General features: G+C 42.1%; 1 protein-coding gene across 12 annotated transcripts in view; it reads left to right on the top strand.

Annotated features, from left to right (window-relative positions):
• SEMA6D (semaphorin 6D) overlaps positions 1-26,930 on the top strand; it is a 589,599-nt gene that overhangs the window by 537,900 nt on the left and 24,769 nt on the right. For all 12 annotated transcript variants that reach the window (XM_060755299.2, XM_060755293.2, XM_060755296.2 and 9 more), the window contains 11 exons: positions 4,177-4,342; positions 4,742-4,853; positions 10,771-10,831; positions 10,932-10,994; positions 13,025-13,126; positions 14,274-14,364; positions 16,990-17,109; positions 21,377-21,465; positions 22,916-23,133; positions 23,258-23,389; positions 25,839-25,994. In XM_060755299.2, the coding sequence (XP_060611282.2) occupies positions 4,234-4,342; positions 4,742-4,853; positions 10,771-10,831; positions 10,932-10,994; positions 13,025-13,126; positions 14,274-14,364; positions 16,990-17,109; positions 21,377-21,465; positions 22,916-23,133; positions 23,258-23,389; positions 25,839-25,994 (1,253 nt within the window). In that variant the 5' untranslated portion in view covers positions 4,177-4,233. The remainder of the gene's footprint in view (positions 1-4,176; positions 4,343-4,741; positions 4,854-10,770; positions 10,832-10,931; positions 10,995-13,024; positions 13,127-14,273; positions 14,365-16,989; positions 17,110-21,376; positions 21,466-22,915; positions 23,134-23,257; positions 23,390-25,838; positions 25,995-26,930) is intronic.

The following is a 26,930-nucleotide window of genomic DNA, read 5'->3' as shown; positions in this document are numbered from 1 at the left end:
AAGTTCAGAAGACACCCAACTAACTAACATGTCAACTTATAAAATCATAATTGGAAGAGACCACAAGAGCCTAGTTCCAAAAAGGAACTAGGGTGGCAAAAGGGCCGGGCTTTAGCACAGTGGGTTGAACCGCCAGCTGCAGAAAATCTGGCTGATCCAAAGGTTGACTGTTCAAGCCCGGGTTGGGGTAAGCTCCAAACCATCAGCCCAAATTTTTCCCAAAAGGTTATGATTCTAGCAAGTCATGCCTTTCCAACGAAGATAACATCTCCAAAAGGTTATGGAGATTTCCCAAATTTCCATATATTTCCCACGTGGGGGAAAAAACCAAAATCTTCATGCTAACTTGAACATATACTTGTTATTACAAAATTATGTTCCTTTCATAGGTCCCACTTATCTACTGGTCAGTTCTCTGTATGGGATATGTAGACGTTATTAGGTAATTGTACCAATAATGACTAAGAAGCGTTAATGTTCATATTATGTCATCCTGTATCTGGAGACTGGCTACCAATCTCTCTTGGACTGGGTTGTTGTGAGTTTTCTGGGCTGTATGGCCTTGTTCCAGAAGCATTATCTCCTGATGTTTCGCCTGCATTTATGGCAAGCATCCTCAGATGTTGGTGAGGTCTGTTGGAAACTAGGAAACTCTCTTGGACTGTCAAACAACCTCGCTGAAATGGTCCGCCATACATGTTTAAGCCGACACAAAGTATTACTTTACTTATGATGCATCTCAGATTTTCCAGGTCATTTCACAAGCAGTTCCAAAGTGTATGTAAGAAGTGGTTTTCTGAGCCCTTGGGGATCGTGATTGAGAACTTAATTAAGTGGAAATAATCAGCACTTCGCCGTTGAAAGGTGTTTTGTTCGCAAATGTCTTTTGGATGGAAATATCAAGAAAGAGCCGACATCTTCTCAAATAATCCAAGTGATAAACTTTGGGTGAACTTCTGATTTAGTTTTTAGTCTCTTCAGGAATGGGAATCAAACTGCAAGATGAGATTCAGCCTTTAATTGCTTTATTTCAATTTCAGTGTCCACCTTTCCATTTGCTGTTCCCTGCTCCCTTCTCCTAGAGAGAGCATTTATTGTGCAATTACCTTCCCTCAGAGACTCGATTTGGGGGAAATAAATGTCCTCTTCTTCCACTTGTAGCTCTACTAATCTTTTCCCACTTTTTCACCATTTCCCCCAGTATGATTAAGTAGACTGCCTTATACAGTGTATGTTGAGGTCCTAATGCTACTACCAGGAATTGTGTTTGAATGTATTAATGTAGATACAAACTAAAACTATGGTAATGTGCTTTTTGAACTTTGTAATGCTCATAAGATGTGGTCAGAACTGTCATAATTCCCCAATTCCAATGTTCTATTGCTTTCTTTGCTGCTGAGTGTGTGTATGTATGACTGTGTGTGTATAGATAGATAGATAGATAGATAGATAGATAGATAGATAGATAGATAGATAGATAGAAGGGTTGAATGAAAAGTAATGCCTCCGCCTTCTTTACTTGGGTTTGGATGGGAATATTTTAATAAATCAAATGCAGAAATAACCCTTAGAATGTGCTCTTCAACTACCACTATTCACTTTTCCACATAATCAACAGACAATTGGATACATTTCTGCCAATGATGAACAATTTTCTGAAGCCATTATGGAAGAAGTCGACACTGTTTCCACAACCATTGTGCATAGATCTTCCAATAGCCAAGCAAAACAATAATGTGGCCCACACGTTCTTGTGAAATGCTGATTATGCTTGAAATTTCTCTCTGAGTGATATGATGATTGTCCTGAATCAATCTGTCAACCTTTGCTTGTGAAACTCGGTGGTTGCTGTCGCAGGACATCCAAATCTTTGTTTGTCATGCAAGTCAGAGATGTTCCCACCTTAACATCTTTAAACTTACTCGTCCAGCGATGCACAACACTCACATCAACACAATCACCATAAACAACTTACATTCTCTGATGAATCTCCTTTGGGGTCACACCTTCTGCTGTCAAGAATTCAATGACTGCATGTTACTTAAGTCGCATTGACCGACCATCTGCACAGGGTTCCATACTTTGCACTCTAACAACACAACCTTTCAATGCTAAGGCTTCCCACCAAAATGGAACTGTAGAGGAGAGTCTACTGAGCCAGTACCTGCCGCATACCAGTACTGTCATCTCTTGAGGAGTTACAAAGGTGGAGGCATTACTTTTCATTCAACCCTCGTAGGTAGGTAGGTAAGTAGGTAGGTAGGTAGGTAGATAGAGGCCTGGTATGGATGTAGGTCCATGTGGTAATATAATAAATTGCCCCACTGAGTCACGCCAACCTTAGTGGTGCCAATAGGATCATTCTGTTTGAGAAGTAGGACTGATCAGAATAGACATTATTAGATTTATTGTTGTTGTTGTCATTCATATGTGCCTTCAAGTTGATTCAGATTTTAGGCAATCTTATCATAGATTGTCTTAGTGACATTTATTTAAGAGAGTGGGACCTGTTCAAGACTGAATAGGGTTTCTAACCTGGTCTCTGGAGTCCTAATCCCAACACTCCAACCTCAATAGTCTCAATATCATGTGGCTTTGAGTTTTTCAGACTATATTTCCCAGTAGCATTCTTTCCTGATGTTTTGCCTGCATTTGTGGCCAGCATCTTCAGAGATCTGTTAGAGGTGAGGCAAGTGGAGTGCATATATATCTGTGGAATATCCAGGGTGGGAGAAAGAACCATCTGCAAGGACATTGCCCAGAGGAATCCCAGGTGTTTTACCGTCCTGAGGGAAACTTCCCTCATTTCCCCGCATGGGATGCTGAAGTTGACAGACCGGAGCTCACCCCTTCCCCAGATTCAAACTTTCATTTAGCAGTCCTGCCAGCACAAAGGTTTAGCCCATTGTGCTATGGGGGGCTCCAGTGGACCCTGTCCCATTGCCAGTTTTGTGTGTGTGTGTGTCAGGAGCGACTTGAGAAACTGCAAGTCGCTTCTGGTGTGAGAGAATTGGCCGTCTGCAAGGATGTTGGCCAGGGGATGCTTGGATGTTTTTGGGAGGCTTCTCTCATGTCCTTGCATGGGGAGCTGGAGCTGACAGAGGGAGCTCATCTGCACTCTCTCCGGATTCGAAACTCCGACCTGTTGGTCCTCAGTTCTGATGGCACAAGGGTTTAACCTATTATGCCACCAGGGGCTTATTATTATTATTATTATTATTATTATTATTATTATTATTATTTAAAGTCAGAAAAATACAACCATGAACTGCACATGGTTTGGAACATAGTATCCATAAGCAATCAATTTAAGCGGAGGCTGGATGGCCATCTGTTGGGGGTGCTAGAGCTGACAGAGAGAGCTCATCCGCACTCTCCTCGAATTCGGACCTGTGACCTGTCAGTCTTCAGTCCTGCCGGCACAAGGGTTTAACCATCTTGCCCTATCCTCTCAGTCAGCAAAATGTCTTTGCAGCCAGTTCTGCAAACAGAAGGTTAATTCACAAAAGCCCATGAAGTGCAATTTCGCTTTGTTCCTGTGATCTGATTTGGATAGCCTTGCGTCGAGAGTTGAGGTGTCAAGTATTTGGATGCTCAAAACACCCGTTTCTCCCCATTAAAAGAGAGCCAGCCCTCAAGGTAAAAGGAAAGGAGTTGGCGCCGAGTTTCGATGGACGGGATGTGCTTGGAATTTTGCAAAGGAGCTTTGGTTAATTTACAGGCAGTGGCTTTATTGGGGGCCATGTGGCAATTAGTTCGGAGAAGGAAAAGAGATTGCAATTTAATTAATATTCTAATCCCAACGTTCCCGGCCTTCCTGCCAAGTCAGCAAGGCTACATGTTCTGTTTGCAATCCTTGTGATTCAGTCGGGCTGACATTCATCAGTAACCTCCCGAAAAGAAACCTACTTGTAAATTTAGCACCAAAAAAAAGAGAAAAAATTAGCAAACGTCAACATGTCGCAGAAAAGTTTTAATCAGGGCTGTCACATAACACTTTTTTTCTGCCTACAAACACAAAGGGACCTTTCACGCAACATAATTTACTCCGTCTTTTGCAAGCAGAAAGTAGGCATTAAGGAGTCACTCACTGGCTGGGGTGCTGGAAGGGAATCAACCTCTGTGTGTGTCGTTATTTTTCATGAATTTTGAAATACCAAATTAATTCTCCTGCAGGTAAATCCTATTGCCAAGAAGTGGCTTGTCTCCTGCCTACCCACACACCTTCCAGCCATGAGGCCTCTGCTTTTGCCTGCCTATGTAGTGCTGTTGACCACCTTCCGATGCCACGCTGTCAGCTTTCCAGAAGACGACGACCCCATTAACATTGTTGACTACCACTGTGAGTAACCGACAGCACTAAACATGCGGCTTAATTGCCATTTTCTGTGTTGTTGTTGTCGTTGAGTGAAAGTTGCCAAGTTGATTTGCTCATTCTCCTTTCGGCATCAAATATCCCGTATTAATTTTTAATTTTTTAATGGGCTTTTTTCATATAAAGGAAAGGAAAGCAATAAAGAAAGCTGCAAGAAGTTGCGGTTGTTTGTTTGTTTGTTTGTTTGTTTGTTGTTTAAGTGCCTTTGCTGATGCTGGCCATCTCTTATTCATTGATATTCAAAGCATTACGCAAGGAATTTAGTCTAAACCCTTCCCCTCCCGGTATGTGCAGCTAATCAATGCAGCCTATTGATTCTTTAGCTCTGTAATCCTGAGTGATGGCGTAACCTGTTTTTACTTGCAGATTCAAGGCAGTATCCAGTATTTAAAGGACGCCCTTCAGGCAACGAATCCCAACACAGGCTGGACTTTCAACTGATGTTGAAAATTCGAGACACACTTTATATTGCTGGCAGGTAATTTTCCTGCAGACGGTTGATTAAATTAAAATTCTATTCTCCCTCCCCTTGGTTTTGCATTTAATCTGTGCACCTTGCTTAAAAAATCACCCATAGAAATGGGATCAGGAAATAGAATTGGAAGGGAGGAATGGGGACAAAGAAGTGGCGGAGGGACACAGTATCTAACACAAGATTTGGCCAAGGTGCCCAACTTCTTGCCTGGCATCATTTCCCAAGACTAGACTGGCAGTTGCCCCCAGAAATCCCACAGATAGGGAACAAAGGATATTGTATGGGACACCAGATTGTAACTTTGGGCAAAGTTACAGAGATCCCTCCGTTCTGAGGACCAAGATCTATTGGAAATTCCCAGTGTCAAGACCTTGCGTCTAACAGCAATGAGACGCAGAGCCTTTACAGTAGTGGCACCATCTCTCTGGAACACTCTGCCACCTGAAGTCCGTGCCTTGCGGGACTTATCTGCTTTCCGCAGGGCATGTAAGACATACCTGTTTCGACAGGCTTTTAATGTTTGAGATTGCTGTTTTTAAATTGTTTTACATTGTTTTTAAATTGTGTTAGATTTTAGCCATTCTTGTAAGCCACTCCGAGCCCCAGGGGAGTGGCGGCATATAAGTTCAAATAATAAATAAAATAAATAAATAAATAGGGGTTGCCAATGCAAGAGCTTGTGCTAGGTGCCGTAAGTACCCACTCATTCAGATGGCAATTGGGATACTATGTAAGGAGTTATGACACAGTAATAATAATAATAATCATCATCATCATCATCATGGAGCCCCTGGTGGCGCAGGGGATTAAACCCCTGTGCCGGCAGGACTGAAGACCGACAGGTCACCGATTCGAATCTGGGGAGAGGCAATGAGCTCTCTCTATCAGCTCCAGCTCCTCATGCGGGGACATGAGAGAAGCCTCCCACAAGGATGATAAAAACATCAAATTATCCGGGCATCCCCTGGGCAATGTCCTTGCAGATGGCCAATTCTCTCACACAAGAAGCAACTTGCAGTTTCTCAGGTCACTCCTGATACGATGACAAAATCATCATCATCATCATTTATATAAATAAAAATGTAATGTTAGTTTGTGGCAATAACATAACTCAAAAACCACTGGACAAATTGACACCAAATTTCGACACAATATACTTATCAGGCCAATGAGTGACCATCACTCATAAAAAACATTGAAAAACACGGCAGAAGGGACTTAAAAAGCCAAAAAAAGCAAAAACATGCTACAATGCATGCACAAAATGACTCCCTCTGGCAGAAAACACACACACAATAGCATATCCATACTCTCTTCTGGACTACAGCTCCCAGCATCCCCTACACCAGGCCCTTTAGGGGGAGGAGGATGATCCAAATGCACTTCTTCCAAGTTGCAAGCTTTCTTCTCCTTGGATTTCTTTGAGAGCATCCCAATCGCTGCATATTTCTAATTTCCTATTCCTGGGCTGCAACTCCCAGCAATCCTCCAGATAGACAGATTAGGTAGGTAGAGCCATCGATCAGGAGGACTGCTGGGAGTTGCAGTCCAAGAATAGGTAGAGAAGGAGGAAAGGAGAGAAAGAGGAAGGGAAAGAAAAGTAGAGGAAGGAAGGGAAGAGAAAGAGAAAGAAGGAAGGAGAGAAGGAAAGAAAAGTGGGGGAAGGAAGGAAGGAAAGAGGGAAGGAAGGCGGGAGAGGAGAATGGAGGAGAGAAAGAGGGAGGGCAGGTTGGCCACAGCAGCACGTGGCAGGTACAGCTAATAATAATAATAACCCTTACTTGGATCTGCGCGCATCATTTGAAAATACATCACACAGTCCTAGACGCTTGGGAAGTGTTCAACTTGCGATTTTTTGACACAAAATCCAGCATATAGATCTCATTTGCTGTAACATACTGTGCTTTTGTGTCAGTAAAATAATAATAATAATAATAATAATAATAATAATAATAATAATAATTTATTTGTATACCACTCTATCTGCCCAAGGGGACTCAGGGTGATTTCCATCATATGTAAAGCATTTATTTACCAACACACACAGAATAACCATTATAAAACATAAACAGAACAAGTTCTTTCTCTGTGCATGAGGTAGGGCATTGTGGACAGGCATACAAATACAAAGTTGTTTTGCTCCACAGTCACACAAGGTGGAAGATTCTTCTACTAAGTGCCATTTTGCCAGGTTTTTATCTGCTCACTCCACTTCTGAGTCTGTTCAGAAACCTCTAAGTTGCCCATTCTTGGTTTGCCCCTGGAGACAGACCCTCATGGAGAGTGGGGGCGGGGATCCAGTTAGGATTTCCTGATTTAGCTGCCCAGAGGGATATCTTGCTGTTACTGAAGGAACATTAAGAGGAGTGGTGCTTCTCATGAAGCTTTTCCTTGATTTGAGTCTACTGGGAGGAGGCTAATAGTCAAGCGGTGGATGGCTTTCAACCTTATTTCTCTCCCAGTTAGCAACAACTTCCCAGTTAGCAACAAAAGGGGGCAATGCCAGCTAGATTGTAGAGTTTACAAACAGGTGTAGGTCTGAGACATCCTGTGATTATTCGGCATGTTTCATTCAGTGCTATATTCACCTGCTTCACATGGACAGACTTGTGCCAAACAGGGCAGGCATACCTAGCAGTTGAGTAAGACAAGGCCAGGACTGATGTTCATATTAATTTTGGGTCTACACCCCATGCGCTGCCAATAAGTTTCCGCAGGATGTTATTGTGTGCAGCTCCTTTGAGTTTGGTGTTCATACAGTGTTTCCTAAATGTTAGTGTTCAATCTAAGACAGGGGTCCTCAAACTTTTTAAGCAGAGAGCCAGGTCAAATTGTTGGAGGGACAGATTATAATTTGGAAAAAAAAATGAATAAATTCCTATGCACACTGCACATATCTTATTTGTAGTGCAAAAACACTTTAAAAGCATACAATAATTACAATGAAGAACAATTTTAACAAATATAAACCTATTAGTATTTCACCAGGATATTTAGGATGGGAACAGTGTTTCAATTTCCTGTTATCGTATGGCAGAGAAGGATTTTTTCAAGTGAGAGTAATGATGAGCTCTCTCAAGGATATTTATGGCCCTCACCTCAATGGTCAGAGTCTCCAGCTAATGAATATATGAATTCAGATGCAGGCAGTATTTTATGGATGGTTCTGTTAAAAGTAAACTTGACTGGTCCTTCCAAAGTTCTGAGCAATGGGTACAAAGTGATTATATATATTATTTTTCACTGTTTCAAGTTTAATTCCATGCTGTTAATATTTAATACAGCTAAACATATTCGGAATAAAGTAGGCTGTTTTGATCTGTGTCCCGGCTGTTTGCTATGAATTCTCCATTTCTATACTGCAGCTCACTCTGTTCAAAGAGATATTGACAAGCTGGAATGTGTCCAGAGGAGGGTGACTAAAATGATCAAGGGTCTGGAGAACAAGTTCTATGAGGACTGGCTTAAAGAGCTGGGCATGTTTAGCCTGCAGAAGAGAAGGCTGAGAGAGACATGATAGCCTTGTATAAATATGCGAGAGGAAGTCACAGGGAGGAGGTAGCAAGCTTGTTTTCTGCTGCCCTGGAGACTAGGACATGGAACAATGGCTTCAAACTACAAGAAAGGAGATTCCATCTGAACATGAGGAAGAACTTCCTGACTGTGAGAGCCATTCAGCAGTGGAACTCTCTGCCCTGGGGTGTGGTGGAGGCTCCTTCTTTGGAGGCTTTTAAACAGAGGCTGGATGGCCATCTGTCGGGGATTCTTTGAATGCACTTTTCCTGCTTCTTGGCAGAATGGGGTTGGACTGGATGGCCCACGAGGTCTCTTCCAACTCTAGGATTCTATGGTTCTATGAAAAGGAGCACAGTTTGAAAAAGTTGGTGGTTGTGAAGGGAGCATAATTCCTTGAACCCCTCAGCCAACATTTTTGGAAACTTCAGCTTTAGTCTAGACTGCTGATCTCTACTTGTTCTAGAGAACATACGATTCAGATGGTGCAATAGCTTGACTGGATTGCTGGCTCTTTCTGGCATAAGCCTGTCCAAGACCTAGGACCTTTGGGAGAGACCCTTCTCTTAGTCCCACCACCATCACAACTGAGAGATTACTTTCTAAGGCCCCATCTACACTGCTGTATTATCCATTTTCTGATTCCAGATTATCTGCCTTTAACTGATTTATGTGACAGTGTAGACTCAAATAATCCAGTTCAGAGTAGATAACCTGGATTATACGGTGGTGTAGATCCACCCTCAGTGACCATTCCTAGATTCCAAAACCTCTTTGCGTGGAAACAAGGTTGTCTTATTCTTTGCTCTCCTTCTACCAGGTGAGCCGTTTACATAAAAACTTGTCTGTTGCTGAAGGGTATTGTTTTAATTATTTGGGGGCTGTTTTTATTATATTTTAATTATGTTCATTGTGGTTTAATTACGTTTTAATATGTAGGTGTTGTTTAGTTACACTGCAAGCTTCTGTTTTCAGGCTGTGCCGTATTAGCGTTAACCTCCTTGGGTATGGTTTGAGGCAGAAACATAATGTAATTAAGCCATCGGTAAAGTAAATAACTTCATTTAATAAGCCATAATATAAAGTGAGCCTGTGGGCTATGCATGCCACTCTTTCGCAGTTCCCTTCACAATTCACTTCACAGCACCGCCACCTATTTTATCTTTGGTTAACATCATCGGAGCAACTCAAGATATGAGTTGGATTACTCTTTTTTGTGGCTTGGCTCCTTCTGAAGCTGTTAACTATGGTTTCTTGTTAGCCAACTAATGATAGTCGATGGGAAATGCCCGGCTTTGATTGCTTGACAGTAGGAAGGTGCTCTTTGAATGGTCAAAACAACTACAGCAGTGTTTCTCAACCTTCCTATTGCCGCGACCCCTTAACACAGTTCCTCATATTGTGGTGACCCCCAACCATATAATTATTTTCGTTGCTACCTCACAACTGTAATTTTGCTATGTTATGAATAGTAATGTAAATATCTGACATGCAGCAGTATGTATTCTCATTCACTGGACCAAATCTGGCTCAAATACCCAATATGCCCAAATTTGAATACTGGTGGGTTTGGGGGGTTGATTGATTTTGTCATTTGGGAGTTGTAGTTGCTTTCATTTACAGTTAAACTACAATCAATGCAATGAATTCTGATGATCAAAGGACTGGTAATCATGGACGATGAGCTTGGATTGCGATTTCAGTTACGAGATGCAATTGGACTGTTATTGGTGGCCCAATAATTTGTATTGTATATGTGTTTTTATGCTTTTAAACTGAATATTGTGATTTTTGTAGTGTTGTAAACCGCATTGAGTCGCCGATTCAGGCTGAGAAATAGCGGTATACAAGCGCAGCAATAAATAAAATAAATAAATAAATCAAAGAGCATTCTAAATTCCACCAATGATGGAATTGAACCAAACTTGGCACACAGAGCTCCCATGACCTACAGAAAATACTGGAAGGGTTTGATGGGTATTGACCTTGAGTTTTGGAGTTGTAGTTCACCTACATCCAGAAAGCAGTGTGAAGTCAAACAATGATGGATCTGGACCAAACTTGGCACAAATCCTCAATATGCCCAAATGTGAACACTGGTGAAGTTTGGGGAACATAGACTTGACATTTGGGAGTTGTAGTTGCTGGGATTTATAGTTCACTTACAATCAAAGAGCATTCTCAACCTCACCAATAGAACTGGGCCAAATTTCCCACACAGAATCCCCATGACTAACAGGAAATATTATTTTCTGATGGTCTTTGGGGACCCCTCTGACACCCCCTTGCGACCCCCCCCCCCCGGGGTCCCAACCCCCAGGTTGAGAAACACCGAACTACAGTATTAAGCCATTATTATTGAAACACGGGAAAAGATAATTCTTAATGCCTCTTTCTTGTCTTCTAGGGATCAAGTATATACTGTAAACTTAAATGAAATTCCGAAAGGAGAAGTAGTTCCAAGCAAGGTAATATCAAAAAACTAGTTTGTTTGTCTTTTAAACGAATATATATATATAATTCCTGGTTAAAGAGAAATATTATTGACTTTTTGATTTACTGGGACAGAAACTAACATGGCGGTCAAAGCAACAGGACAGAGAGAACTGTGCCATGAAGGGAAAACACAAGGTAAGCTTGATCTTCCTTTTCAACTAATCAAAATAATTTAGACCATTGTTATTTTAAAATATTAGCCAATGGGACTGCTAATGCACACTGGAGACTTCTGATGCCATTGGGCATTCTGGGTTATTTTAGTTGGTGTCCAGATACACATTGGAAAGCACCACTACTATTGTGTTGTTGAAGGCTTTCATGGCCGGAATCACTGGGTTGCTGTCAGTTTTCCGGGCTGTATGGCCATGTTCCAGAGGCATTATCTCCTGACGTTTGACCCACATCTATGCAGGGCCAGCTAACATCTCCTAACAAAGGCTTCCCCCAGACAGCAACAACTAGGCTTTGAAGCTGCAATTATTATTATTATTATTATTATTATTATTATTATTATTATTATTGCTACTACTATTGTGTTGTGGAAAGCTTTCATGGCTGGAATCACTGGGTTGCTGTCAGTTTTCCGGACTGTACGGCCATGTTCCAGAAACATTATCTCCTGACATTTGACCCACATCTATGCACCACCAGCTAACACCTCCTGACAAAGGCTTCCCCCAGGCAGCAACAACTAGGCTTTGAAGCTGCAATTATTATTATTATTATTATTATTAGTAGTAGTAGTAGTAGTAGTACTACTACTATTGTATTGTTGAAGGCTTTCATGGCCAGAATCACTGGTTGCTGTCAGTTTTCCGGGCTGTACGGCTATGTTCCAGAAGCATTATTTCCTGACGTTTGACCCACATCATGCAGGGCCAGTTAACACCTCCTAACAAAGGCTTCCCCCAGGCAGCAACAACTAGGCTTTGAAGGTGCAATTCAGTGCTAATCAAGGTGGCCAATTGGAACATACACACTTGCCTCCAAGAGACAAGAGTTCTTTCTCCCACGTTGGAGACCCTGGACATTATTTATTTATTTATTTATTTCCTATATTTATACCCCACCCTTCTCACCCTAAGGGAGGACTCAGGCCGGCCTCACAAAAACACCATATGTTTTTGTTTGTTTGTTTGTTTGTTTTTGTCGTGTCAGGAGCGACCTGAGAAACTGCAAGTCGCTTCTGGTGAGAGAGAATTGGCCGTCTGCAAGGACGTTGCCCAGGGGATGCCCGGATGATTTGATGTTTTATCATCCTTGTGGGAGGCTTCTCTCATGCCCCCGCATGAGGAGCTGGAGCTGATAGAGGGAGCTCATCTGCTTCTCCCAGGATTCGAACCTGCGACTTGTCAGTCTTCAGTCCTGCCGGCACAGGGGTTTAACCCACCGGGGGCTCCACACACCATATGGTGTCATCATAATAAAACAATCAACAATACATAAAAATAATAAAAATAATAAAAAATAATTAAAACAATTGATTAACTCATGCCTACATTCCATAGATATATAAATAAACCTCACTTGCCTAGTTTCCAGCAAACCTCACAACCTCTCAGGATGCCTGCTATAGATGTGGGTGAAACCTTCCATACCTGCCTAGAAAACTCACAGCAACCTATTATTATTATTATTATTATTATTATTATTATTATTAGGTTCTTGTGGGTTTTTTCGGGCTATGGAGCCATGTTCTAGAGGACCTTCTCAACCTCTGAGGATGCTTGCCATAGATGCAGGCGAAACGTCAGGAGAAATGCCTCTAGAACATGGCTCCATAGCCCGAAAAAACCCACAAGAACCTAGTGATTCCAGCCATGAAAGCCTTCGACAATACATTATTATTATTATTATTATTATTATTATTATTATTATTATTTATACTCTCCCAAAGGAGACTCAAAAAACAGCTTACCATTCAAAGAATGACCACATAGTTTAAAACTTACAAATATGCAAACCTTAAAACAGAATTAAACATAACAGTATTAAAATTCCAGCAAGTCCAGTGGTATATGTCTCAGTGTAATGAACGCCGGTGTAAGAATATTTACGCTATACTGATGGGATTTATTTTAATTCTCTCTGTACTTTTTAGTCTGTCTTCTTCAATAAGTCAAACAAATAACTTGTCTTTCTCCTTCCATTTTTCTTTTTAGGACGAATGCCATAATTTTATAAAAGTCTTTGTTCCCAGAAATGACGAGATGGTTTTCGTCTGCGGCACGAATGCTTTTAACCCCATGTGTCGTTACTATAGGGTAAGGACCAATGGCCCAAAGCATCAACATTGTTCTGAATGCTTTCCCAACACTCTGGGGGGTTAGGAGACCTTACACACAGCAGATATTATCATTTTTTTCTTGCCTTTTCTCCCAGTACATGTGGATTATATAGTTTTCTTTTCACCACCAACACATTATAACTTAAAATATGAGATTTGCCTGAATGGTATGATTAAGTGAAGACTTGAACCTGGATCTCCCAGATTTTATTCCAAGTTTAAGCCTTGCATTGCACTTTAAAGTTTGTTTTGTTTTGACCAAGCAAGGGTCCTATTGTGCTACCTGGATATCATATCAAGTAGGGCCATTGGGAATTCATAGAATCCTAGAGTTGGAAGAGACCACATGGGCCATCCAGTCCAACCCCTTGCCAAGAAGCACGAAAATCTCATTCAAAACACCCCCGACAGATGGCAATCCAGCCTCTGTTTAAATGCCTTCAAAGAAGGAGCCTCCACCACACTCTGGCGTAGAGAGTTCCACTGCTGAACAGCTCTCACTATCAGGAAGTTATTCCTCATGTTCAGGTGGAATCTACTTTCCTGTAGTTTGAAGCCATTCTTCCATTGCATGCTAGTCTCCAGGGCAGCAGAAAACAAGCTTGCTCCCTCCTCCCTATGACCCCCCCCCCCCCCGCACATACACAAACATATTTATACATGGTCATCATCATATCTCCTCTCAACCTTCTCTTCTGCAGGCTAAACATGCCCAGTTCTTTAAGCTGCTCCTCATAGGGTTTGTTCTCCAGACCATTGATTATTTTAGTCGCCCTCCTCTAGACACATTCCAGCTCATGTCTGTGACTCAGTTATGGTCCTTAATGTTCCTCTCCATTGAGATTTGAATCAGACCAAATTCCTGTGCCAATCAGTGGCCAACCAGATGTATCCAAGAAGTCCACAAGTAGGACATGGAACATGATGTCCTCCAACTCTTGTTGCCCAATTCCTTAGAGCCATCACAACATGTAGACCCTTTCAGATGTAAACACAAGCTGCCTTTGCATGACTTGTATGGAAAATGCATTCAAATCTAACGTTGTGACCCCACCCACCCCTGCATCAGGCTGTCCCGCAGAGCTTCAAGTGACACCACCAAGCAATTTATCTTTCTTCTCCAGTTGAATACCTTGGAGTATGATGGCGAAGAAATTAGTGGCTTGGCCAGATGCCCGTTCGATGCCAGACAAACCAACGTCGCCCTCTTTGCTGGTAGGAACATGTTCTGTAATGAATCTTGTTGATAAATGAAATAGGAAGTGCAGACAGGAAGATGTTCAAGGACGCTTCAGGGAACTATTGCATCACTTTGCCTCCACATTTCTTTCTAGGAAAAAAAACCCTGCTCCTTTTATTTATTTATTTTAGAATTATATGGAGTGTAGAACTGGTGTTGCAGTATGTTAAACCACTGAACTGCTGAACTTGCTGATCAAAAGGTCGGCGGTTCGAATTTGGGGAGCTGGGTGAGCTCCTGTTGTTAGCTCCAGCTTCTGCCAACCTAGCAGTTCGAAAACATGCAAATGTGAGTAGATCAATAGGTACTGCTCCGGTGGGAAGGTAACAGCATTCCATGAAGTCATGCCAGCCACATGACCTTGGAGGTGTCTATGAACAATGCCGGCTCTTCGGCTTAGAAATGGAGATGAGCACCACATCTCAGAGTGGGACACGACTGGACTTCATGTCAGGGGGAAACCTTTACCTAAAGTTACACATCCAAAATGAAACCCAAAAGGGCTTCTGCAGGAAGGTAACAACACTCCATGCATGAGGCCACATAACCTTGGAGGTGTTTACGGACAACGCCGGCTCTTTGGCTTAGAAATGGAGATGAGCACCACTCCCCAGAGTCGGACACGACTAGCCTTAATGCCAGGGGAAACTTTTACCAGAACCTCTATACCACTAATAACATGAATACAAGAAAATTGCCCACAATGTCCTACCATAACTCTTCCATATTTAGGATTGCTACTTCCTCCCCTAACCTAATTTACCAGATGGAGAAAACACCCATCTTGCTGTCAGTGGGTGAATAACATTACTGACCGATTTGGCAGTTTGTCCAGTTTCAACCATTGGGCTAAATCCAATTGCAGCTGATGTAGTATATTAATCAATGTGTTCTGTAAGAGTTTTGTACATGGCTATGCATACTAGTTTGAAAAACGGAGAAAGCTTCTGTCAGTTGTCCTGTTTGAGATGCATACTCATTGTTGTAATAATAATAATGATGATGATGATGATGATCATCATCATCATCATGTCAAACTCCTCTGGGACTTCCGAATTCAGACTGCTAGAGTTTTGGAGCACAGTATTCCTGACCTCACGATCGTGGAAGAAAACCAAGTATGGATTGGCAATGTTGCAATCCCAGGTGACAGCACAATTGATGAGAAGCAACTGGAAAAGCTTACACAACATGAGGATTTAAAGATCGAACTGCAAAGACTCTGGCAGAAGCTAATAAAAGTGGTCCCAGTGGTGATCGGCACATTGGGTGCACTGGCTAAAGACATTGGCCTGCACTTAAAAACAATAGGTGCTGACAAGGTCACCCTACTCAGATCTGCACACATTATTTGCTGATACATAATAATAATAATAATAATAATAATAATAATAATAATAATACTTTATTTATACCCCGCTCCATCTCCCCCAGGGGGACTCGGGGCGGCTTACATGAGGCCACACCCATCAATACAATAACCACAATATTATACAAAAGCATAACACAATATAACACAAAGCATAACAGAACCAAAAAACATAAAATGCAAAACCAAAATAATAAACGAAACAGCAGTATAAAACATTAAACACACAGGAATTACATGAGCAAGGCCAGATTTAAGGATAAAAAATTAAAATTTTAAAACACTGGGAAATTGGGTGATGGAAATTATTGGGGAGGGAGATCCGGATTGAGGGAGGAATTAATTGCACGAACCCTAAAATAAAGTGCTTCTGAGGTCATTTATGCAAAATTTGGTCAGGGAGTGTCTTACATCACACACTTGGGAAGTGTCCAATGTGTGATCAAATACAAAATCCAGCATAGCAATCTTGTAATGATAATAATAATAATAATAATAATACACTTTAGTAATAATAATAATAACAACAACACTTTATTTGTATTCCACCCTTCTCCCCAAGGAGACTCAGAGCTGATTACAGCATATAAACAGACGCAAGCCAACATTCAATGCCTTTTTGCAATGAGACCCAAATACAAAGGCAAAGGCTTCTCCTTTCATTTCTGGCTCTGGAGGCGATGCTCATCTCTGGCTCTGAGGGAGGTGTTCTGAATTTACAAGCTGAGGAACCTGCATTGTCCATAGACACCTGGTCGTGTAGCCAGCATGACTGCATGGAGCATCTTTTTGCCTTTTCCCGCTGAAGCAGTACCTATTTATCTACTCACATTTGCATGTTTTCGAACTGCTAGGTTGGCAGGAGCTAGGACTAACAGGAGCTCAACCTGTCCTGCGGATTCAAACTGCCAATCTTCAGCTCAGCAGTTCAGCAGCTTTAACCCACTGTGCCACCCATGGTCCCACATTGCTCCCCTACAACATCATACCGTCAAGCGTATGTTCTTTAAGGCTGTGAGGCCTTAACTTACAAAAGTAGCCTATGAAGGAGCAGCATTGTTTTGTCTCATGGTCCAGTACCTACATAATAGACCCCAAAATACAAACACTGGCCATCTCTACAGTGGAGGAATAGCTGGGGTGTGGGAGATATGAGAAATAAGCAATGTGGTTACTCTGGGTTTGGTATAATATTGAATCCTAATCCCCACTCTGCACTGTTGTTCCACAGATGGCAAGCTATATTCTGCAACAGTCGCAGATTTCCAGGCAAGTGATGCTGTTATTTACCGAAGCATGGGGGATGGATCAGCATTAAGAACAATAAAATATGACTCAAAGTGGATAAAAGGTACTTTTGGAAAATACCAATACTAGTAATTAACTGTTTCATGTACATGGCTATGGAATGGTCCCTTTTCAATTCTTCCATCGTTTTGAATTAATGTTTGTTCTATTTCCCGATAAAATTTTTTTTGGTCATTACCTACCTCTGAGGCTGGTTTGACACTGCCATATAATGCAGTTTGGACTCAAATAATGCAGTTCGGTGCAGTTAAACTTCATTATATGGGTCTATACTACACTGAGGCTTCGCTAAGTTAAATACACTTAACTAAGTAGCCAGTGAGCCAGGGCCCTTCCACACAGCCATATAACTCAGAATATCAAGGCAGACAATCCATAATATCTGCTTAGAATTAGGTTATCTGAGTCCACATTGCCATATAATCCAGTTCAATGTGGATTTTATACTGCGGTGTGGAAGGGCCCCCTGTGTTGTGTAGTGCTTTGGATGTTCAACTGACTTTGGAGACTTTGAATCTCTGCTTGGATCTGGGAACCCACTTGATGGCCTTGGGGATGTTGTATTATCTCAGGGTGTAGGCTTGGTTGATTTAAAAAATTGTTCAAAACTCGTTTTGGATGTAGGGGGCTCTGGTGGTTTGATTCTAAAGTCAATTCCAAATTTCCCAGAAAAAAATATGCAAAACTTTTTGAAAATTCTGAGACTTCCGAATCCTTCCATTAATGGTTTGAAAGTGTCATTTCCTGTTTCATTGGGTGGTCTTTACTTTGAAAGTAGTTGTTTTGCTCCAGAAGCAGGGAAAAGCAAGAGGAGGAAATTCCTTCCTTCTCTGGTTTAAAAATGTCTCTGGCATTAAAACTGGCTTCTCTGGCTTGAACTGAGGCCAGGAAATTCCTTCCTTCTCTGGTGTAAAAATGGCTTCTCTGGCTTTAAAACTGGCTTCTCTGGCTTGAGCCGAGACCAGGAAATTCCTTCCTTCTCTGGTTTTAAAACTGGCTTCTCTGGCTTAAACTGAGGCCAGGAAATTCCTTCTTCTCTGGTTTAAAACTGGCTTCTCTGGCTTGAACTGAGGTCAGGAAATTCCTTCCTTCTCTGGTGTAAAAATGGCTTCTCTGGCTTTAAAACTGGCTTCTCTGGCTTGAGCCGAGACCAGGAAATTCCTTCCTTCTCTGGCTTTAAAACTGGCTTCTCTGGCTTAAACTGAGGCCAGGAAATTCCTTCTTCTCTGGTTTAAAACTGGCTTCTCTGGCTTGAGCCAAGGCCAGGAAATTCTTTCCTTCTCTGGCTTTAAAACTGGCCTTTCTGGCTTTAAAAATGGCTTCTCTGGTTTGAGCTAAGGTCAGGGAATTCCTTCCTTCTCTGGTTTAAAACTGGCTTTTCTGGGTTGAGCCGAGGCCAAGGACCAGAAGCGGGGAAAAGCTGAATCAAGGTAATTTTAACAAAATTCTTACGAGCAACGAGCTATCCGACGAGACTCTATTCATGCCTATCAGGGTGCATCTACACCAAGCAAGGGCAAACTTCAACCCTCCAGGTGTTTTGGACTTCAACTCCCACAATTCCTAACAGCCAATAGGCTGTTAGGAATTGTGGAATTTGAAGTCCAAAACACCTGGAGGGTTGAAGTTTGTCCATGCATGATCTACACTTTAGAATGAATACAGTTTGATACCACATTAACTGCTATGTCTCAGTGGTATGGAATTGTGGGATTTGTAGTTTGGTGAGGCACCAGCACTATTTGACAGAGAAAGCTATTGTAAAAATACAACTCCTATGAGGATCCAGTAGAATTTGCACAGACATACATATGGAAGTGGTCTTCGAGGCTATCCAGTTCGCTCCTACTCAAAGTAGTATTCTGTGGATAGTGTTGTGAGAGTTACAGAGTGCCATTCAATAATGAGTTTCCAGGAAATAATGAAGCCGGCATAGCTGGCATGAGCAAACTTTGGTCCATCAGTTGTTTTGGACTTCAATTCCCACAATTCCTAACAGCCTCAGGCCCCTTTCTTTCCCCCCTTAAGCAGCTGAAGGGGAAAAGGAAAGGGCCTGAGGCTGTTAGGGATTGTGAGAGTTGAAGTCCAAAACAACTGGAAGGCTGAAGTTTGCCCATGCCTGCATTATAGTGAGTGGCTGCAAGTGGCTCCTGGTGTACTGAGAGAAAAGATAATTTCAGTGATGATCATTATTTACAGCTCTGATGAGGAGGATGCATTTCTCTTGCAGCATTGGATGACTCAAAGCTCAAGACTCACTTTCTTTTTGTCTTCATATGGTCCATGAACAACACTTGTTTCACCTCCTCGCTACTCAAATAAGTTAATGAATGAAGCTGTAGTAACAAAAGGCCGGAGCTGTAATACAATTCCTCGGAGGCCCTTTTACAGTCCATTAGCTGACATTAAGAGACTACACATTCACTGAAGCTCAACTTCATCCGTAGTTGGACGTCCTAAAGTGCCTTGGAATAGTGGAGTTCACTTTTAGTCAGGAGCTTTAGCAGTGCCCTTGGCGTCTTTATCCAGCAGAACAATAGAGCAGCTGCAATGGCAGCATGTCTGTAATGTATATAGAGACCTGTACAGCTGCAATAGCAAAAAAGGCTATCTAATATGTGTCTCTCATTCTGCTTCCACCTCGTATCCTAATACTGTCCTATTATTGGATGTGTGCATGTGTGAAAGTTGGATCCACTCAACTTGAGGCATGAATAGAATCATAGAGTTGGAAAGACCTCATGGGCCATCCAATCCAACCCCATTCTTCCAAGAAGCAGGAAAATTGCATTCAAAGCACCCCTGACAGATGGCCATCCAGCCTCAGTTTAAAAGCTTCCAAAGAAGGAGCCTCCACCACACTCTGAAGCAGAGAGTTCCATTGCTGAACAGCTCTCACAGTCAGAAGTTCTTCCTCATGTTCAGATGGAATCTCCTTTCTTGTAGTTTGAAGCCATTGTTCTGCATCCTAGTCTCCGGGGCAGCAGAAAACAAGCTTGCTCCCTCCTCCCTATGACTTCCTCTTACTTACTTATACATGGCTATCATGTCTCCTCTCAGCCTTCTCATCTTCAGGCTAAACATGGCCAGCTCTTTAAGCCACTCCTCATAGGGTTAGTTCTCCAGACCCTTGATCATTTTAGTCGCCCTCCTCTGCACACATTCCAGCTTGTCAATATCTCTCTTCAATTGTGGTGCCCAGAATTGGACACAAATAAGAATATGACTTCTTATTTTGTCTAATTAATTTTTATGCTGACTTTTTCCCAGAGCGGGACCCAAGGCGGCTTCTGAAAATAGTGAGCCACAAACATTTGTCATACAATTTAAAAACAATGCTATGAAATCAAGGAAGTCTCTGATAAAGAGGACTGGCGCATCACCAAGCTACGACTCATGTGATTCTACAGAAGTGGTGCCAAAGTGCATTAATGCAACTGTGTTGACTCATAACTGCAACAGCTGCATTAATTCTATAGTGTAGATCAGTGGTTCTCAACCTATGGACCGTGGACCACCAGTGGTCCACAAGAACAAAAATATAGTCCACAGCCTCACCATTACTACACTGTTGCCTTGAAACCATGTGGCAACGAGAGTGACTGGTCTCACAAAGCCCTCTTATAGTGCCGAGGCAACTGTGATGTCAGAAAGGGAGAGGCTGACAACACAAGAAAGATTACTACTACCACTTCAGCTCTACAATAATAACAATAATAATAATAATAATAATTTTTATTTATATTCTTCTCTATCTCCCCAAAGGGACTCAGGGCGGATTCCAAACATAAAAAGCAAACATTCAATGCCCGAATACAACAACAATACATCCATACTAACAAAATTTATACAGCCCAACATATAAATATGAATTATGACTTAACAAACTAAAATTAAATAAAAAGCAGAAAACCAGAAATATGGTTTTCTATGGGCAAGCAGACAGTGTGTGCTGGATGGTATATGTTCTGTATCAGAAACTAAAGCTGATGTGGTCTATCCAATGCAGTTTTCTGAATCAGCACCCGAAATAACCAAACCCAATCTACAGTTGACCAAAAACTGATTTGTAATCCTTTTGGTACTAATGTTAGAGAGTGGTCCCTGGTCAAAAAAGGGTGGGGAACCACTGGTGTAGATGCATTCCTTGATACTCCAACAACTATTTGCTAGTGTGATTTTATGTGCTGGTACAGCAATTATCCCATCTCCTTTTTGCCATAGGGAGTGGATAATAGTTAATACAGACTAATTTTTGTTTTTATCCTTGGGAAGGAAAACACTGACCTCCTCTTTCTTGGGTTTTTCAGAACCTCACTTCCTTCATGCCATTGAGTACGGGAACTTTGTTTATTTCTTCTTTCGAGAGATCGCCATGGAACACAATAATTTAGGCAAGGTAAGAATAAATATTGTTAATTGGTTGTGCTCAGCTACAAAGTTTCAGGAAGATTTGTAGAAAGCTAAAGATGTGCCTGCTATTAAGTAGCAAACCTCCTTTCGATTCTACAACTTTAAAAAATATTAAGCACACGGGCGTTTTCATACTCTTTGTTGCTGGAGATGTTTGTGGAAACTGCCTTTTTATCAGTCTAGCTTGGTGCCAAGAGCAGAAAATCACCTCTAGAGAAGTTGAGCCACAAAATCCAAATGTTTGTGTGTGTGAGTGTGTCAGGAGTGACTTGAGAAACTGCAAGTCGCTTCTGCTGTGAGAGAATTTGCTGTCTGCAAAGATGCTGCCCAGGGGGCGCCCGGATGTTTTGATTTTTTTACCATCTTTGTGGGAGACTTCTCTCATGTCCCTTCATGGGAAGCTGGAGCTGATAGAGAGAGCTCATCCCTGGATTCGAATCTCCAACCTGTCAGTCTTCAGTCCTGCGGGCACAAAGGTTTAACCGATTACGCTACCGGAGGCTCCTAATCCAAATGGTACCTTGCTACAAAAACACATACGCACAAATGAGCATTGAGCACATTGCCTGGGAAGTTTCACCTTCTGAAGTTCAACAAGTGAACCACTTGTTCATTTCAGGGCTCCTGCAGATGAGTGGAATGTGTCAGGAGATTGTGATATTTGTTGCTGTAGCTCTCAAGGTTTTGTAAATATTCAAACCTTTCTCTTGTCCCAAACCCTTTTCTGGCAATTCCTGATATGAGCTGCAACATGTGTTCCTATGCTGAAGTGGGTTCCTTTGTCATTCCAAGACATATCAAAGCAACGAATTCCATTCTGTCTTTTAAAAAATATTATGGCACTATGTGATATGATAGTTTTGCACCTGAACTCTGTAATTCTTTCTAAAAACACCTGGAAACACATAAAGAGATAATGTTGCTATTCAAATCATAGGGCCAATTAACAAACCATGGCATTTTAAGCATTTATTTATTTTATGGCCTCATACATCAGTTAAATTAGCCTCCCCACATAAGTGCTACCTAAATTTCCTACTTGATAGATGCAACTGTCTTTTGGGCTGCAAAGGTCGACAACAAACTACACAATTTTGGTCGGGAGCTCACTCTGACCTGGGCTGGCTTCGAACACATGACCTTTTGGTCAGTAGTGATCTTAATGCAGCTGACTCCCAGTCAGCTGCGCCACAGTCCCAGTGCAATGAAGCATTGCAGATTCAAACAGCCTCCCAAAAGAATGAATGAGTGGACATGGAAGCAACAAAAAAAGGCAAAATTCAAGGAGTTATAATGTAAGAAGCCATACTTCTTTAGAGGAGTTAGCAAGAGCTTGGATAGGAACACTGGTAGATTGTGCCCCACAAGTTAGATCTCTCAAAGATGTGTATCTTTCAACCGATTTCATGCTTGTCTTGCATTTTCTCCTTATGCAGGCTGTGTACTCTCGTGTGGCCCGCATTTGCAAGAACGACATGGGCGGCTCACAGAGAGTGCTGGAAAAGCACTGGACATCATTTCTGAAAGCCCGGCTCAACTGTTCCGTTCCGGGGGATTCCTTTTTCTACTTTGATGTGCTTCAGTCTATCACAGATATCATAGACATCAACGGCGCCCCTACCGTCGTCGGCGTCTTCACAACCCAACTGAACAGGTGAGAGTTGAGTGACCTCAGCATCAAAAAGAGAGAGAAGTTTCTCCAGTTCACCACCCGATGCTTAGTCTGACTCCGTTCTGTCACTTGGCCTTTTGCGACTTCTTCTCTGTGTCTTGTACAGCATCCCTGGCTCAGCAGTGTGCGCCTTTAGCATGGAGGATATTGAGAAAGTCTTCAAAGGAAGGTTTAAAGAACAAAAAACCCCAGACTCCGTTTGGACAGCCGTACCAGAAGATAAAGTTCCAAGGCCAAGGTATAAATGCACAGAAAAAAAAAATCTATAAGCAATGGTACATCTGTATACTTACTTAGGCAATCCCTCATTGTCCGATAGGATTGTCCTCCAAGGTATACTGGCGGTGGGTCTGTAGGTGACTATGGAGCCCTATTCTTGACCTGCATGTTTTCCCACAGTGAGGGCATTGGTTTCTAGGTGGAAGGCAGTACCGGTCAGGGTTGGCTTGATGCGCCTTCCTCTTAGCATGTTTCTCTCTTTCATCCTCCATTCATGCCTCTTCAAATTCTACAGCACTGCTGGTCCCAGCTGACCTCCAGCTGGAGCGCTCAAGAGCCAGGGCTTCCCAGTTCTCAGTGTCTATGCCAGAGTTTTAAAAGTTGGCTTTTAGCCCATCTTTACATCTCTTTTCCTGCCCACCAACATTTAGTTTTCCATTCTTGAGTTCGGAGTAGAGCAACTGCTTTGGGAGACAGTGGTTGGACATTCGGACAACGTGGCCGGTCCAGCGGAGTTGATGGCGGAGGACCATCACTTCAGTATTGGTGGTCTTTGCTTTTTCTAGCACATTGATATTTGTCCACTTGTCTTCCCAAGAGATTTGCAGGATTTTTTGGAGGCAACACTGATGGACTCATTCTAGGAGTTGCATATGACGTCTGTAGATAGTCCACGTTTCTGTATAGGAGAGTGGGAATCACTGCAATATGTTGGGCAGCCTGGGGTTGACATCCTGTTAGTACATGCAGTTAGAAACATCCAACTTACAAATGACTCATAGTTAAGAACAGGGGTGAGACAACAGGAAGTGAGAGAAATCTACCCCTAGGAAGGGAAATTCACTCCTGAAAGAGTTATCATGGGGAAAAGGTGCCTCCACATCCAATTTTCACAGGGACAAACAGTGAAGTTTGTATGGAGCCACTGTGGCACAATGGGTTGAATCCCTGTGCCAGTTGAACTGCTGACCCGAAGGTCGGTGGTTCGAATCTGCGAGACGGAGTGAGCTCCGTGCGTTAACCCTTCCCTATGCAATCCAAATCTAATATACATGTATATTACTGACTGGAGTGAATTACAGGAAGTGGTCAACTCCCGTGTTTAAGGAACTCCATTGGCTGCCATTCATTGGCTGCCGTACATTGGTCTTAGCCCAATGTTAGCTGCCCCGAGTCCCCTTGGGGAGATGGAGGAAGGGTACAAATGAAGTTGTTGTTGTTGTTGTTGTTATATTTGGCTGGAGTTACCCTTTAAAATGTACCAGTTCCAACTTACATATACAGTAGAGTCTCGCTTATTCAACCTTCGCTCATCCAACGTTCTGTATTATCCAACACAGTTTGCCTCCCACCAGGAATAATTGTTGCTAAATACAGTAATTGCTACATAATGTTACTGTGTATTGAACTGCTTTTCTGTCAATTTGTTGTAAAACATGATGTTTTGGTGCTTAATTTGTAAAATCATAATGTAATTTGATGTTTAATAGGCTTCTCCTTAATCCCTCCTTATTATCCAACATTTTCGCTTATCCAACGTTCTGCCGGCCCATTTAGCTTGGATAAGCGAGGCTTTACTGTAAATTCAACTTAAGAACAAACCTACAGAACCTATCTTGTTTGTATGGAGCCACTGTGGCACAGTGAGTTAAATCCTTGTGCCAATTGAACTACTGACCTGAAGGTCAGTGGTTCGAATCTGCAAGACTGAGTGAGCTTCTGTCTATCAGCTCCAGCTTCCCATGCGGGGACATGAGAGAAGTCTCCCATAGGATGGTAACCCATCCGAGTGTCCTGTGGGCAATGTCCCTGCAAACAGCCAATTCTCTCACACCAGAAGCAACTTGCAGTTTCTGAAGTCGCTTCTGACATGAAACAAAATCTTGTTTGTAACTTGGAGACTTCCTGTAACAGAAGCAATGCAAAAAAAGACGGGTATTGGTAAACACTCACAAAAAAAGAAAGTATCAGATGCAAAAATAAGCAGGATCGTATAACTAGAATAATGTACTCAAAACATGTAAAGTGGATAGAGCACTGTAATCAAAACATATATACGATTCAAATCAAACGTATACAACATATAGAATAATATAATGCAGGTGTAATCAAACTATAGCCCACGGGCCAGATCTAGCCCTCGGGGCAATTTTCCTGTGGCCCCATCACTCACAATCACCTCCCCTAAGGAGCCCCAAGTCCCACCACACTTGCCACTGCTGTCAGACTGCATTTTAACCCAGGTCCAGAATTAAGTAACTTCCTTGGATAGGTAGTTCCATAGTCAAGGCGCTGCTACAAAGAAAGCCCTGCTATGTGTCTCTATCAATCCAAACTTTATGAGGTGTTGGGACAGTAACAGGGCATCCACTGGTGATTGTATCATTGTTGTCATCATTATTTCTCTTGTCCTGACTTTTTGCACTTTGCATTACTATGAAAGAAATACAACATTGCTTTCCTTCCAGACCTGGCTGTTGTGCCAAACATGGCTTAGCAGAAGCTTACAAAACCTCCATCGATTTCCCAGACGAAACCCTCGCTTTCATCAAGTCTCATCCTTTGATGGATACAGCTGTCCCATCTGTCATTGAGGAGCCATGGTTCACAAAGACAAGGGTCAGGTAAGAAGGCAACCGAAGGCCTGGCAGTGACATCTGAAGCCTATCTAGCACACACCTGAAACCAAATACGAGCCCAGTCACAATGTCCTGGCACCTTGGGGAATGGAGGCTTTCTGCATGCTCCCAAAAAGCACCCCTAAAGCTGTGCGTTTGTTATTGCAGTCTCCTGAAAGAGACCCACATATCTGAATCTTAGTGTGTGCAATGTGCAGAGCCAAGAGAACGGCAATAAAACACACACAAATACTCATACATGGGGAAGCAACAGAAGAAGACGAAACAGAGGCACAGGGAAGCCTGGGAAGGCTATGCAATTACTCTTCACTTCCAAAGGTTATTCACTGTCACATTGTTGTGTCTCCAAATAACAGCTAGAGCCGTCCCTCATTATTCACAGATTCAACCATCTGTGGCTTGAAAATAAAACACACAAAGCCAACCTTGAGTTTGTCATTTTATGTCACGGGTAGCATTTTACTATTCCAGGGACTTGATAATCCATTGATTCGAGTTCAAACCTTACTGGATACTAAGGGTCCAGTGTACAATGGTTGCAACCGAACTGTGTGTGTGTGTGCACACGTTCATTTTTTACTGTTTGCTTAAACATGACATTGCTTCCTTCTTCCCTTAAAGCAAAGTGTTTCTGGTTGCTAATAATGCAAATCAGTATGACAGTATAAGTTGGGTAGCCCTTATTCAGAAATCTGAAATGTTCCAAATCCACCTGTGGTTTGTGATGGTTTAATATACACAAATTTTGCTTCATACAAAAAAGTATTTAAAATAGGGAATATAAAATGACTTTCACAAAGATGAATTTCATGTTAGGACTTGGGTCCCTTCTCCATGATAAATAAAGGTAAAAATAAAGGTTTTCCCCTGACATTAAGTCCAGTCGTTACCGACTCTGGGGGTTGGTGCTCATCTCCATTT

Source organism: Anolis sagrei, chromosome 9 (assembly GCF_037176765.1).
Source record: "Anolis sagrei isolate rAnoSag1 chromosome 9, rAnoSag1.mat, whole genome shotgun sequence".
NCBI classification, from domain to species: domain Eukaryota; kingdom Metazoa; phylum Chordata; class Lepidosauria; order Squamata; family Dactyloidae; genus Anolis; species Anolis sagrei.
Note: the sequence above shows the minus strand (reverse complement) of the source record. Positions and strands in the feature narration are given on the sequence as shown.